General features: G+C 43.2%; 1 protein-coding gene across 1 annotated transcript; it reads right to left on the bottom strand.

Annotated features, from left to right (window-relative positions):
- Window positions 1–208: 208 nt before the first annotated feature.
- Window positions 209–9,424, bottom strand: LOC310786588 (guanidinoacetate N-methyltransferase; the record flags this gene model as incomplete). The annotated part of the gene is made up of 6 exons (XM_083647818.1): window positions 209–349; window positions 1,738–1,848; window positions 5,042–5,109; window positions 5,298–5,361; window positions 6,099–6,244; window positions 9,247–9,424. 6 exons carry the CDS (start codon window positions 9,422–9,424, stop codon window positions 209–211), a joined length of 708 nt encoding a protein of 235 aa, XP_083503944.1.
- Between the last annotated feature and the right edge of the window lie 5,331 nt (window positions 9,425–14,755).

The raw sequence follows: 14,755 nt of genomic DNA, 5'->3' as shown, positions 1-14,755 counted from the left end.
GTCACATATTGTGTTATTTGTTTGTGAAGAATATTAATCTAAAGATTGATATTTAGTTTAGACAAAAATGATACTGAACACCAAAATCTTCAAATCGAGACAGATGTGGATTTATTGACATGTTAGGGATATTGAGCAGTCAGCAGGGTGAAGGCACTCAAGAGTAAAAAAAAGACAAGAGGAGGTAGACGTGTGGGCAGCAACAGCTTCACTCTTTGACGATGGTGGGAGTGATCATCTTGGTGAAGGAGTAGTACTTGCACTCTGCGGGTGGGACGATATCCATGGTGGACGTACTGATCTTCTCCTTCTTGAAGCCGGCTTGCAGCAGGTTGGGCATCTGGGTCTCCTGAGGAGCATTAACGGAGGGGACGCATCAGCAAAGAGTATAGAATGCAAGAGAGGGAAACATCACAGAAACAAGACAGATGGACACACCATGACCGGGAAGAACACAGGCCATTTCGGTAGAGGCACTTTACAGCACTTTGTAGGCGGGACGTTTTACTGGCATCATTATGGGAGTCTCCTTCAGGCCAAAATGGGGGATTCGCTGTGCACTGATGTTGCAATGGAACAATCTATTAGCCTTCAGTTCTTAGGCGTTTGTGTGTGTGTGTGTGTGTGTGGGGGGGGAGGGTTGGCTGTAGTTGCACCCCCCCCCCCCAAATCATTAACCTTGGCTTCATCACAGCTGGTTACTCAGGTGGCATTCACTCTGTAAAACTTACATCTACACACTGGCTAGGACCCCAAAAAATATACAATAAGGCTGAGTGTCCATATAGAGAGCCAAAGTCAGACCCACTTCCGGTTTAGGGATATGCACCAGCATTCTTTTTCCATCTACATTTTGTAAAATGCTTATAAAAGAGAGCGATTCAGCTATATTTGTAATCACAAGAGGCCATCGAACATTTCACTCAGAACGAAACTTAAAGACAAAACGTCTCAAATAAAAAAATAAAAAATATTCTTCATGTTTTAAATTAGTTTATGAAAAAGTCAAAAAGTGGCGACAAGATAGCTCAGCAGGCCAATATAAATAGTAAATAGAAAAAGGGAGCTTCTTGATGCTTATAAAGAATTTAATTAATAAAGAAGTAATGTACAGGTATACTCAATAGTTAATACACAATACATCTTCACAGGACAAGGGCACAAGAGACGCAACGCGTTTCAACCTCTGGTCTTCGTCAGGCTGTAGGATTCTATTTACTACTTAAATTAGTTTATGAAATAAATTCGTTTTTTTTTCTTAGCGAGAATTTTTGTTTATAATAATTTGATTCTTGCACATGCGTTTTCACAACTGGCCATCTGAGCGCAACCAGCACTTTTTTCTTCCGTTAACCAATTTGGGGGGAACTGTTGTCTGTTGATCGCTAGATACTTAAAAGTAGGGTTCAACAGTTCTGGGGTTGTGAAGGCCATTATTTGTACAGTGAAGTCACCAATATCAGATTTCTTTCAGCCAGTATTCAATATTTTGAATTTGCCACTTTTCGCGCCAAGAAATACTAAGTATTCAGTGACCACTAGAGTTTTCTTCTCATCATGGGACACTCAACCTCTCCACTGAAAGCAGACTGATGAAAGTCTTTGTGTCAGCAGCTCTTTCAGGCAGAGAGACCCACCACACCTGTTCAATGGTAGAGGCACTGAGGGAGACATGACTGAATTTAAATGTAATAGTTGAGTAATGTTTGTGTGTGGACTGAGAGTTAAAGAACAAACCTGGAACATGGTGTCGATGTTGTCGTACTTGGTCTTCAGCAGCTCACCCCAGGAGGTCAGGTTACAGTAGGTCAGGACACCGCCGGACTTCAGCATTCTGTGAGCGTGACCCTACAGACGCACACCGCAACACACACACACACACACACACACACACACATATACACACACACACACACACACATATACACACACACACACACACACACACACACACACATATACACACAGACACACACAGACATATCAGTCAAACATTTTTCAGGTGTTGTCACTGTACTGTGTGGGTCAGTGTGTGTCGGTGTAGCAACTACACACATCTCAGAGCTGGACAACATGACTGGCTGATATAGTATCAGTCTCAGATATCAGTCTAACTCGAGTCCAAACCAAGACAAATCCCTGACTGTGTTTGACTTGGTGAAAAAACTAACTGACTGTAGCCTGAACACTGGAGACTCAGTGGACCGCTCAAACTAACTGACTGTAGCCTGAACACTGGAGACTCAGTGGACCTCTCAAACTAACTGACTGTAGCCTGAACACTGGAGACTCAGTGGACCGCTCAAACTGACTGTAGCCTGAACACTGGAGACTCAGTGGACCTCTCAAACTAACTGACTGTAGCCTGAACACTGGAGACTCAGTGGACCGCTCAAACTGACTGTAGCCTGAACACTGGAGACTCAGTGGACCACTCAAACTAACTGACTGTAGCCTGAACACTGGAGACTCAGTGGACCGCTCAAACTAACTGACTGTAGCCTGAACACTGGAGACTCAGTGGACCGCTCAAACTAACTGACTGTAGCCTGAACACTGGAGACTCAGTGGACCTCTCAAACTAACTGACTGTAGCCTGAACACGGGAGACTCAGTGGACCACTCAAACTGACTGACTGTAGCCTGAACACTGGAGACTCAGTGGACCACTCAAACTGACTGACTGTAGCCTGAACACTGGAGACTCAGTGGACCGCTCAAACTAACTGACTGCAGCCTGAACACTGGAGACTCAGTGGACCACTCAAACTAACTGACTGTAGCCTGAACACTGGAGACTCAGTGGACCGCTCAAACTAACTGACTGCAGCCTGAACACTGGAGACTCAGTGGACCACTCAAACTGACTGACTGTAGCCTGAACACTGGAGACTCAGTGGACCGCTCAAACTAACTGACTGTAGCCTGAACACTGGAGACTCAGTGGACCACTCAAACTGACTGACTGTAGCCTGAACACTGGAGACTCAGTGGACCGCTCAAACTAACTGACTGTAGCCTGAACACTGGAGACTCAGTGGACCTCTCAAACTAACTGACTGTAGCCTGAACACTGGAGACTCAGTGGACCGCTCAAACTAACTGACTGTAGCCTGAACACTGGAGACTCAGTGGACCGCTCAAACTGACTGACTGTAGCCTGAACACTGGAGACTCAGTGGACCGCTCAAACTGACTGACTGTAGCCTGAACACTGGAGACTCAGTGGACCGCTCAAACTAACTGACTGTAGCCTGAACACTGGAGACTCAGTGGACCACTCATAATCAGGCTTTATGTGGTCGCAAATTCATGCTAGTTTTGGTCAAATTTCAGTCTTCATCATCCAGTGTGAGAAGAAAAATAATTCAGGGGTCATTGTTTTGCCCTCCCCCTTCCTTGATCTGATTTTATAGGCTTTTTGATCATTTTCATGGGAAATTTTTTAAATCTATGAAATACTTCATTTGCATTACATATTAGTTTCCTGCTGACGGAAAATGGCAGCAGGCCAGAGTCCCTCCACTGTTATTAATTTTTTCTTTTCCTTTTCTTTCTTCGTACCATCTTGATGTTATTTTGTACTGAGTCAGCGCTTCGTGTTGGTCAGTACTTTCTTCTACTGCTTCAGGCTGTGTACTTGATTCAAACACTTGATTTCCCTCCCACTCCCAGAATGCACTGGAAAGAATCGCCGCGGTCGTCGGCTCACACGACCTGAGGTGGGATCTGACGACTCATCACAACACGTGAACAGGTTGACTCCCATTTTTCAGTGGGCATTTTTCTCAACATCATTTCTAATTTCCGGGTGATTTGGTGAACTTTGAAGAGCTTTTTCTTTGCCCCAAGCCGCCAATTCATTTCTGACTCTGCTTGCCACACACAGCAGAGTGTGTCCTGCTGAACTAGTGTCGCTGAGCAAGTATTTGAACACGTCTAGGACTGTGTATCTGAATACAGCTTACAGCAGGCGGGCAGTGTTAGCCTGTGTATCTGAATACAGCTTACAGCAGGCGGGCAGTGTTGGCCTGTGTATCTGAATACAGCTTACAGCAGGCGGGCAGTGTTAGCCTGTGTATCTGAATACAGCTTACAGCAGGCGGGCAGTGTTAGCCTGTGTATCTGAATACAGCTTACAGCAGGCGGGCAGTGTTAGCCTGTGTATCTGAATACAGCTTACAGCAGGTGGGCAGTGTTAGCCTGTGTATCTGAATACAGCTTACAGCAGGCGGGCAGTGTTAGCCTGTGTATCTGAATACAGCTTACAGCAGGCGGGCAGTGTTAGCCTGTGTATCTGAATACAGCTTACAGCAGGTGGGCAGTGTTAGCCTGTGTATCTGAATACAGCTTACAGCAGGCGGGCAGTGTTAGCCTGTGTATCTGAATACAGCTTACAGCAGGTGGGCAGTGTTAGCCTGTGTATCTGAATACAGCTTACAGCAGGTGGGCAGTGTTAGCCTGTGTATCTGAATACAGCTTGCAGCAGGCGGGCAGTGTTAGCCTGTGTATCTGAATACAGCTTACAGCAGGCGGGCAGTGTTAGCCTGTGTATCTGAATACAGCTTACAGCAGGCGGGCAGTGTTAGCCTGTGTATCTGAATACAGCTTGCAGCAGGCGGGCAGTGTTAGCCTGTGTATCTGAATACAGCTTACAGTAGGCGGGCAGTGTTAGCCTGTGTATCTGAATACAGCTTGCAGCAGGCGGGCAGTGTTAGCCTGTGTATCTGAATACAGCTTGCAGCAGGCGGGCAGTGTTAGCCTGTGTATCTGAATACAGCTTACAGTAGGCGGGCAGTGTTATAGGCCTGTGTATCTGAATACAGCTTACAGCAGGCGGGCAGTGTTAGCCTGTGTATCTGAATACAGCTTACAGTAGGCGGGCAGTGTTAGCCTGTGTATCTGAATACAGCTTACAGCAGGCGGGCAGTGTTAGACTGTGTATCTGAATACAGCTTACAGCAGGCGGGCAGTGTTAGCCTGTGTATCTGAATACAGCTTACAGCAGGCGGGCAGTGTTAGCGGTATCTGAGCTTCCTACCTTGATGAAGTCAAACTGGTGTGTGTGCCATGTGTCCTCTGACAGAGGGTAAGTGTCGTACAGGATACCTGGGAGGGAGGAGAGACAGACAGTCAGAAGACAGACAGGCAGCAGACAGTCAGGCCGTTTACATCTCACACACCGCCAGTCCGATTTGAAAGAAACTCAGAGGGATGGTACGTTTTGGTATTTAAAATAATACAGTGATTGGGCCTGATGGGGGGGGCTATATGTAAAGGTCAAACTGAGTTCTTACCATCAAAGTGGTTGTCGGGCAGAGTGGGAACCACCTCCTCCCACAGACCCTTCAGAGGTACGACCTGCAGAGAAACACATCAGATACTCTCATCAGCTTCCTTCACACGCGGCGCTGGGCCACAAAGTGGACTTTTCATAAACAGGATCACAATCACTGTGATACAGTGATGCGTGGGTCAGTTCACTAGAAAATATTGCGGGTTCGGGCGGGCGGGTCAGAAAGTGACAAAGCAGCAGCTAAAGAAGAAAGTTATAAGCCTGCACATGTACTGTAGGCTACTATTTTGTTAAAGTTCAGCGTGTGTGTGTGTGTGTGTGTGTGTGTGTGTGTGTGTGTGTGTGTGTGTGTGTGTGTGTGTGTGAGAGAGAGAGAGAGAGAGAAAGAAAGATTTCATGTCTTTAATCAGAATCAGAAGGAAGGCATTTCAGCACCTTGGAGAGTGCTGACTCAGTCCTGACAATATTGCGCGACACTATAATGCATTAAGTTGGCGGTTTGCGGCTCGGGCGCTTGATTAACGCACTTGGGTCGGGTCGGGTCATAACGGGTCGGGTAGGGGGCGGAACGGCGGATATTAAAAAACCGTGACCTGCGCATCACTACTGTGTTATGTCCTGCCCCCAACATCCTGTTTCAACAGGAAATACAGCTCAGAAATCAGCTCAAGGAAGTAAAGATGTTGTTTCATGGGGTCTTTAATGCAGATGTTTAATGTTGACCCATTCGAATCCAATGAAGTGAGAAAGCAGATCAAGACTTGAGCATGTGACTTTTCAGTGGCCCTGTGTCCTTGGTCACCTTGTGCGGCTGAGCCTTGGCCCAGTCCTGGAGCCGGGCGAACACGCCGTCGTTGCACTCGATGATCCAGTGCTCCTGGATGGGGAAAGACTCCACCTTGGTGGCGGCGATGGCCATGCCAAACCCGATCTCCAGCACACGCCCACCTGCCAGAACCAAGAACATATCAACCTGAGGACGCCTTCTAATCACTCACTCAATCAGAGATTGCATGTGTGCGTGTGTGTGTGTGTGTGTGTGTGTGTGTGTGTGTGTGTGTGTGTGTGTGTGTGTGTGTGTGTGTGTGTGTGTGTGTGTCTGTCTGTCTGTCTGTGTAAGAGAGTCTTCAGTATTATCTTATCTTATTATTGATTATTTGTATTGTATTGTATTGTATTGCTTTTGTGAGGACCTCAGGAAGACTAGCTGTCATTAATTTGTCAGGTAATGGGACAATTATAGTAACATAAAATGACTAGTATACTCATACCATAGGAGATTAAAACAAAAATACCATCAAGTAATAAAGTGATTATAAACTCAGTTTTGAGCACCGTAGACATGTTATATTAGATCATATAGGAGGGGGGGGGGGAACTATTGAGTTTGATATAGTAGAGTACCGCAGCAGGGATGACGTATTTTTGTAGGCTTATCCAGAAATCGCCGCCATGTTGGTTCGTATGGGGAAAAGTGAATGGGATTTTAGAATGGGGATTTCAGTTAAATGCATGAAATAAAGTCTGTGGTTATGACTTTTTTTACGTTTTCTGAAAATTGTGTAAAAAAAACACATCTATGCTTCAAAAGTAATATAAGTGGTCCACGTTTGTGAAGATTATCCTGCTGAACACAAATTTCCACTCCCATAAACTTTTGTTAACCACAGACATTGTTTCATGCATTTAACCAAAATCCCCATTCTAAAATCCCATTCACTTTTCCCCTTAGGAACCAACATGGCGGCGATTTGCTGCTTCCGACTCATTCCCGCGGTACTCTAGATAAACTGTCACACTTTAAGTCCCCATGGATACTATAGTGATATCATAGATGTAAAAACATGCATACATTCCAATGAGGTCACTATCAATTTACCTTTGAGCACTTTTTCACTGTATAGGGATATTATAGAAATATATGTTTTTTTTTATTATTGTTTGAGAGTGCTTTGGGGTTTCTCTCTCTGCTGTAATAAGATGTCTGGAATGTAGAAGGGTATGCGCAGTTGGTTGTAACTGGAGGTTAGATAGAAGCCTCAAGCTTCTATGTATATCTATATGTTTCACAGCCTTTCAGAGAAGCGTATAAATAGCTGAGGAGGGGTAAAGGCCAGTTGTAGTTGCCCCTATAACGACCTGCAGGCCTACAATCATCTGTCACACCAGCAGCAACAACGCACGCTTGTACTCGCATTTAAACTGCCTCATTCTTACATTCAGGCAAATATTAACAACACTGTACTTCAGAATGTGTGGAGAGATAATGAGTCATGTGAAGTTCAATATTTAATGTAAAAATGGCATTTCTACATGCAGGTGACAATCACTCAACATATAGGCTACTGTGAGTGCCAGCAGCAACACCATGGGTAGAAATATATAATAATGAATGTCTACTACATGCACAGACACATTTGATGTCCTGTTGTTGTATATTTTCAAAAAAGACCTTTAACATACTCTCAAGTATAGCCTATGTGCATTTTTATTATGTATTCATTCATCCAATCTCTCACTCATTCATTCATTTTGCAGTTTCTCACGTCTGTGAAGTGTGTGTGAATGAATAAAAATGTATCCATGTGTTTACTACAGCAGCTAACAGCTGCTGTAGTAACACGTGCTGAACACCATGCTGCTCTCGTGCTGCTCACACACACACACACACACACACACACACACACGCGCACGCACGCACACACACACACACACACACACGCACACACACGCTGGAAAAGAGTGACCAAATGCTTTGGTTTGAATTACTTTCTACAGAGTGAATTTTGGTTCAATAAACAAACAACAAGCTTAATTCCAAATATTTTCATCTAAATAAATATCTGTTAAGTCACTTTCTATCTGATAGAGTTAACACAATGGTGATTGAGCCTATGGCCCTTTGAAGCATTTATGGTGTCTGTGGTGACACAGGGTGGGCGGAGCACAACTGTAGGCTACTAACACCTCTTGTGTGAAGTAGAATAACAAGCTACTTTTTTGCGGTCTCTAGCATTACAGGTCTGTGGCAGAACAAACTGACTAATCCAACAGTGTTTGGATCTCACCTGCAATTACCACTCATCACATCGCCATAAGTGTCACCAAGAGAACAAAACTGAAATCTTATGTATTATAACTTTAATAAATCATGAAACAAAAAAGAAAAAAAACATATTTTATCTGCAAACAAATACAGTAGTTTTACTTTAAAAAGTTCACAGGTTTTCAGGAGAGCTAACTAACAAAGGTATTATTATTATTATTATTATCATCATCATCATTATTATTATAATTATTATTCTTGTTTAGAAACATATTTTCAGATCTAAAAAAACGTGTCAAACTATCAGTTCACAACAAAGCAAATTCTCAAAAATCCATAAATAAATGCAAACTACATTGCATTTGCAGCTTCAACAAATGCAGCTTCAACAAATCTATAATATTTTTAGAAATGAAATCCTAATATATATAATTGTTGTTTCTGTTATTATTATTATTATTATTATTATTATTATTATACGGTCTGGTAACTTTCCCAGTAAGACTTTTGTTGTATTATTGTAGTCATATGATCAGACATATTTGTATGTAATATATTTCTGAGTTTCTGAATTTTAAACCACAATTCACTCCATGCATTTCTTGGCACAACACACAATCAGATAGCATTGGGGGTAGCATGATTAGATCTTTACTGAGAAAATTGTATCACTAATGATAAGTAGGGTAAAGCACAGGCACAATCAGTCATTAAAAACGCGTAAGAACTATTACAAAAAGATAATGCAGCATCTGCTGCACTGTCGCCTTTCCATCCGAAAACAAAACCGCTATCTTTGGCCACTGTAGTATCAACTTGTGTCCATTATCGGACCACCACGTTACAGAGAGGGTCGTGTCCGATAATGGATGCCTGGCGGGTAGGTGCATGTCAGGCCTGTTACCTTTTGAGGCCGCTACGGTCGCCAGGGAGTGCATGTACGGGGTCTCCCAGCGCTCCATCACGGGCTTGCCCAGGATCTCCAGGTGGGTGTCCGCCTCGTTGTAGCCGGCGCTGGCGTCATGCCAGCCGGGCTTGCAGTCCTCTCCCTTGTTGAAGATGGGCTGTGCGGCGGTGGTCATGTTGTTTTGGGGAGATGTTTGGTGTCTGTTGGCGGACTGAGTGGACTGCTTTCTGCACAGAGAAGAGAGGGAGCGCGGGGCAGCGGCAGTTTATATCGGGTGGGAAAGTGCTGACTATGCGCAAGGTTCACCACGGTCAAATATACTACAGACATTCCAAGGAGAGGGACTGGCGGTGCCCGAGATTGTCTGGTGAGAAGAGGAATCACTCGGCAGTAGCCTAAACAACTGGCCCACATTTCTGTCTGCAAATGCCTGTCTGTGTAAAGTCGAGCTGAAATGTTTTTTTTGTATATTTAGTTTTTTTTACTATTTTAGGTCACATCCCTGGTCATAGAGTGCACCTATTTAGCAATGTATTTAAAGAAAACCACAAAAATCAAATTTCTTATATTCGGCTCATATTAAATGTTAACGTTAGGCCGTGTCTCCGACAGACACATTAACAAGGTAGCCTATTTCGGTCTTTATGTTTTGTAGTAGTTAGTAGTAGTTGTTGTTGTTGTTGTTGATAGTTGCCATAACAACCACCCCTGTCGGAAAGACGTGCACACGCTGGGTAGGAAGCGTTGTTGTCCCGGAGGCGATATTTTTTTTCGGATGATGGGGAAGGCTATGCGAAGGCATAACCCGCCCCTCTCTGCCTCTGATTGGCCTAGCGTCACATAACCCGCCCCTCTCTGCCTCTGATTGGCCTAGCGTCAAACTTCCATCCAAACACATTCGCTTGGCTATCCTGCATTACATCTCTTTCTTAACCTCGCGTCACCAGGCTCTTCTCGGCGAGAAAGAGCCTGGCTCCCGCCCACAATTGATTTTGTCACCCTACTGGTTCCCGCCTAGAGCCCGCCCTAGACCGGATGGCAGCGTTTCTAGCTCGTCAACTTTCACGTTAACTTGACAATTTGACCCAAGTATCAGAATCCTCTTTCACCGTTTTGACCGGTGTGTCAGGCGGTGGTGGCGGAGATGCCATATTGCATAAACGTTTTGTTTTATGTAACGCTAGCTTTGTTTTGATCAGACTCTAGTTTAGGTAACATCACCGCGTCAAGCTAACGGCAACAAAGACGTTGTTAGGCGCATTGCCATCCGGTGTTAATTCTGGGTCCGGGGTTTACGCCCCCATGACAAAAAGCGGGGTGGAAGGTGCCCAGACTATCTCTTTCTACAGTCTGTGGTCAGTACTTCATTTGAATTTGATTATAGTACTGTGTTCATTTGGCACCCCTAAATTAGTGGGTGCAGTAATTCCAACAAAATTACCATGGCATTCGGCTACATTGAACAGTTCTGATTGGACATGAAGTTATGGCGTTGAACTTGCAATGATTTCACATCAGATATGTGGAACGAGACGTGATTGGAACAATTAGTGCCAGTGTTGCATTTAATCCCACATATTCAAGTAACAAGCACAAATGTGAAGTAGCTGCTACAATGTACAGATCCTTTCCAAAAAATTAGCATATCATGGAAAAGGTAGTTTTTTCCATAATTCCTTTCAAAAAGTGAAACTTTCATAGATTATAGATTCATTACACACAAAGTGAAATATCTCTAGCCTTTATTTGTGTCATTTTTCATCATTTTGGCCTACAGCTCCAGAAAACCCCCAGAACAGTATTTCAAGAAATTAGAATAGTGTGAAGAAAATCAGCAGTTACTTCTCAGTTATGACTGACTCCAGCCTCAGTCCACTCCCTCTGAATCTCCGCCAAATTTTTTAATCGTCTGCTTGACAATCCGCTGAAGCCCATGGTATTTCCATGATATTCAATTTTTTTGAAAGGATCTGTATGTGTATGTACATGAATTCAAACTTTCTCTCTCACACACACACTTTTGTAACATTCATGGTGGCAGATGCAGGATCCACTCTACTCTGCCACCCTGCAATTATTAAATATGGCCCCCATTGCCCCCTTTTTCCGTCAATTGACATGAACAGAAACACACACGCACACATGACACGACTACCTTGCCTCATTTAACCTAAGTGTGGTGAAATTGTTGGGGAGGGGCCAACCGACAGAATGACCTGCTGAGCTGCTGGTCACAACTCTTAAATTAAATAGGATTTGAACATTTAATAACTTGTCAAATACTTTCCATTGACATTTGTCTGGCCATGTCTGTGCACTGTGCAGGTGATGGAAACGCAAATGAGCATCTTTCTAGGACATGGATCTACTGGCTCCACCCCTGTACGATCTGCTTCCAGCTCTGCGAGTAAGTCCTGTCATGTTTGGTATTCACCTCTGTAAATCAGTCCTCAGATTGACTGTTACCTTTTCCATTCCATACACAGGACGGAGAATTCAGGACTCTTTCCGAAGAAGAACATTGAACCAACCTCAAAGAGGCAATTATCTTTATTCTTTTTTAGTAATCTCTGGTGAAATGTGTATTGACGAGCAATAATGACTTGAAATATGTTTAACTTAAAGTGGAACTGTCATGGTGAAGCCCATGCCCTATAATAGTAATATGCCAAACAGTAACATTACCTGGATGAAATTAGTATTTGTTTGTAAATATTGTAAATACATTACACCTTGGGGGCTACACAAGAGGTGGTGGTTAAGTGGAGCACTGTTTGGGTTGGAGATGTGTGTCTTCACTGTAGTCTGTCGCCCATGTCACTGCAGCGTCTCAGCCGTGCAGGGAAGCCTTCCTGCCTGGGCCATAGTTAACACTCTGTGTGCTGTGTCCACATAATCCTCCTGCAATCTCTCACGTTGTAAAATCCCTTCAAACAGTTAAATAACAACACAGAGACATTTTATTAGCTAATGACTTTATTGGGAAACATTGTGTAACCCTAACCCTGTGCAAAACGTTCGTACCCCCGTGTGTTTTCTCACCGTTTCATTTCTCTTCCTGATCTGCCCAGCCCGCACACAGACTGCAATCATCAAGACAGGTCTCATCTACTATTAAAGGTAAGATGTGAGGCATCGTTATTACATTTAGACTGTTTAATAACAATTGAAAATCTTGCTCGTACACTGCTCAAAAAAATTAAAGGAACACTTTGAAAACACATCAGATCTCAATGGGGGGAAAAATCATGCTGGATATCTTTCCTAACATGGACTTGGTAATGTGTTAGGAACGAAAGGATGCCACAATGATCAACCTGCACTAGAGGGGCAACAATAGAGAGGCAAAGTGACCGCCTACTTCCTGCTTCAGCACTGTACCAGAGAATTTCATCCGCCATTTATTTTCCCATAGACATTTCGTAAAATGCTTATAAAATAGTTCGTCGAACCAAACGGTTCAGCTAACGCTATAATCGGGAGAGATCATAGAACATTTCACTTGGACCAACAACAAAAAAACATTGAAAAAATATTGTCTTTAAACCTGCATTTGTTTTACGTTTTGGTCCCAGTGAGATGTTATGCCATCTCTCCTGTTTCTAAATATATCTGTACCATTTGGTTTGAACCAGTACAACTATTTTTATAAGCATTTTACAAAATGAAAATACATTACAACTATTTCATCAATTTATTCCTAACTTGTAACTATATTTTAACTATCACAGGTCTAACTCCCATCCCCCATCTCTCTCCCACAGTACTCTGTCTACTGCTGCATCCTGTCTCTCATTGCGTCATCATCCTCGGCTGCAAGATGGAGCTCTTCATGGCCTATGGACGCATCCTCTATCCACACGACTGGAACTGCAACAGGTGGGACTGAACTCTGGATGTCAACCCTGTATCCTGTCACATGGTCTTATTGTACTGTGAGGGGGGAGGGGGTGCTCGTGCATTACAGGATATGAGTCATAATTGAACACTAGTCACTCACTCTAGTCACTTAGATTTCATGCATCCTCTAGTTCAGTCTCATGAAGTATTTCAGAGGTGGTGAGATCTTATCAGAACCACTTACAGTGACCACCATGGTATGATGATCATCTTAAATACCTTGATACCAACATCATTAGACAACCAGGGTCAAAGACACAGAGACAAACGAACAAACAATGTTACAATTATTAGCCCTAATTATTCCTGCATCCCTAAAATGACCATGTATGAATAGGTGAAACATTTCAAATGAAACTGAGGTCCAACCATGAATTCCCCTTTGTGCTACAGCATTAACGATGCATCTGTCCTGAATGAGCTTGGCCTGGTTAAACACCCCCAGGTGATGAGCTGCATATATCACCCTGTTCCTGGTCACTATGCTCATCATCTCACAACAGGTAAGGAGAATGCTCCTCACCCCATTTCCCTCCCCGTTTTTATCCCTTATTTCTCAGAGACACACACACACATGAATAACTTTGTATTGCTCACAGGCATAAAGACAGACTGATAGCATCCCTATAGAGTTAACGGTGCCTCGCAAGTACCTGGATGGCAGATGTGTGACCTTTGGTTCCTAACCTTTCTTACATCCCTCCTTCATGGCCCTCCTCTTTTTTACCTAGAGTAAGAGCTGCTTTTCTGCCAGTGATGTGGCTTTGACTATGTAACAAGTAGTTTCTTGCGTCTTATGCTATGCTGGAGTTTGTCATTTTGCCTTGAGTTTTCTCAAAATAATTTCTCAAATTGAGTGCAAACCTCTCCAACCTCTATATCTAAATATATATATATATATATATATATATATAAATATATATTAAAAAAAGTATATATATAATATATATATGAAGAGTTCATTTGCAAAAACAGGTAAACGCCATTCTTAAAATGAACAAACATCTGTTTGATACTCCCTGGAGTGCACATAGAAAACATTGAGTTGATTTATGTGGAAATTATCAGATGAATATGTTTTAGTTATGATTGATAATAAACATTTCCCAAAAATAAATTAATTACAGTATCAATACATCTATATATAAAATAAAATGATAAAAAATCCAAACGGAGATACCTGTTTTTGCTAATGAACTCTTCATATATACTTTTATATATATATATATATATATATATATTTTTTTTTAGAAGAAGAAAAAACACCTCCCTCATCCTCACCACCCGTCTGTCTCTGCTAGAACGAGTCGTGCTTCCGAATGCTGAAGAACAAGAACCACACGGATCAGGACGAGATCGAGACCAGGGAGAACCTGAACCACCTGCTGCTGGAGAACGTTCTGCCGGCCCACATGGCCGCGTTGTTTGTCGGGGAGAACAAAAAGAACGAGGTGGGACTCCACTCAAACTCTTTACTTAAGAGAAGCACAAGCTAGGCGCCCCGGGTTACAGGTGGATTTCTGTGACCAACAGGCCCCGCCTTCCCTCCCCCCTCCACGTCTCCATCACTCCACTGGCTCTCATTGGCATGTCTGGTGACTTTGAC

This window comes from Poromitra crassiceps (genome assembly GCF_964638095.1).
Source record: "Poromitra crassiceps genome assembly, chromosome: 12".
NCBI classification, from domain to species: Eukaryota; Metazoa; Chordata; class Actinopteri; order Beryciformes; family Melamphaidae; genus Poromitra; species Poromitra crassiceps.
This window is presented reverse-complemented; position numbering and strand designations above follow the sequence as displayed.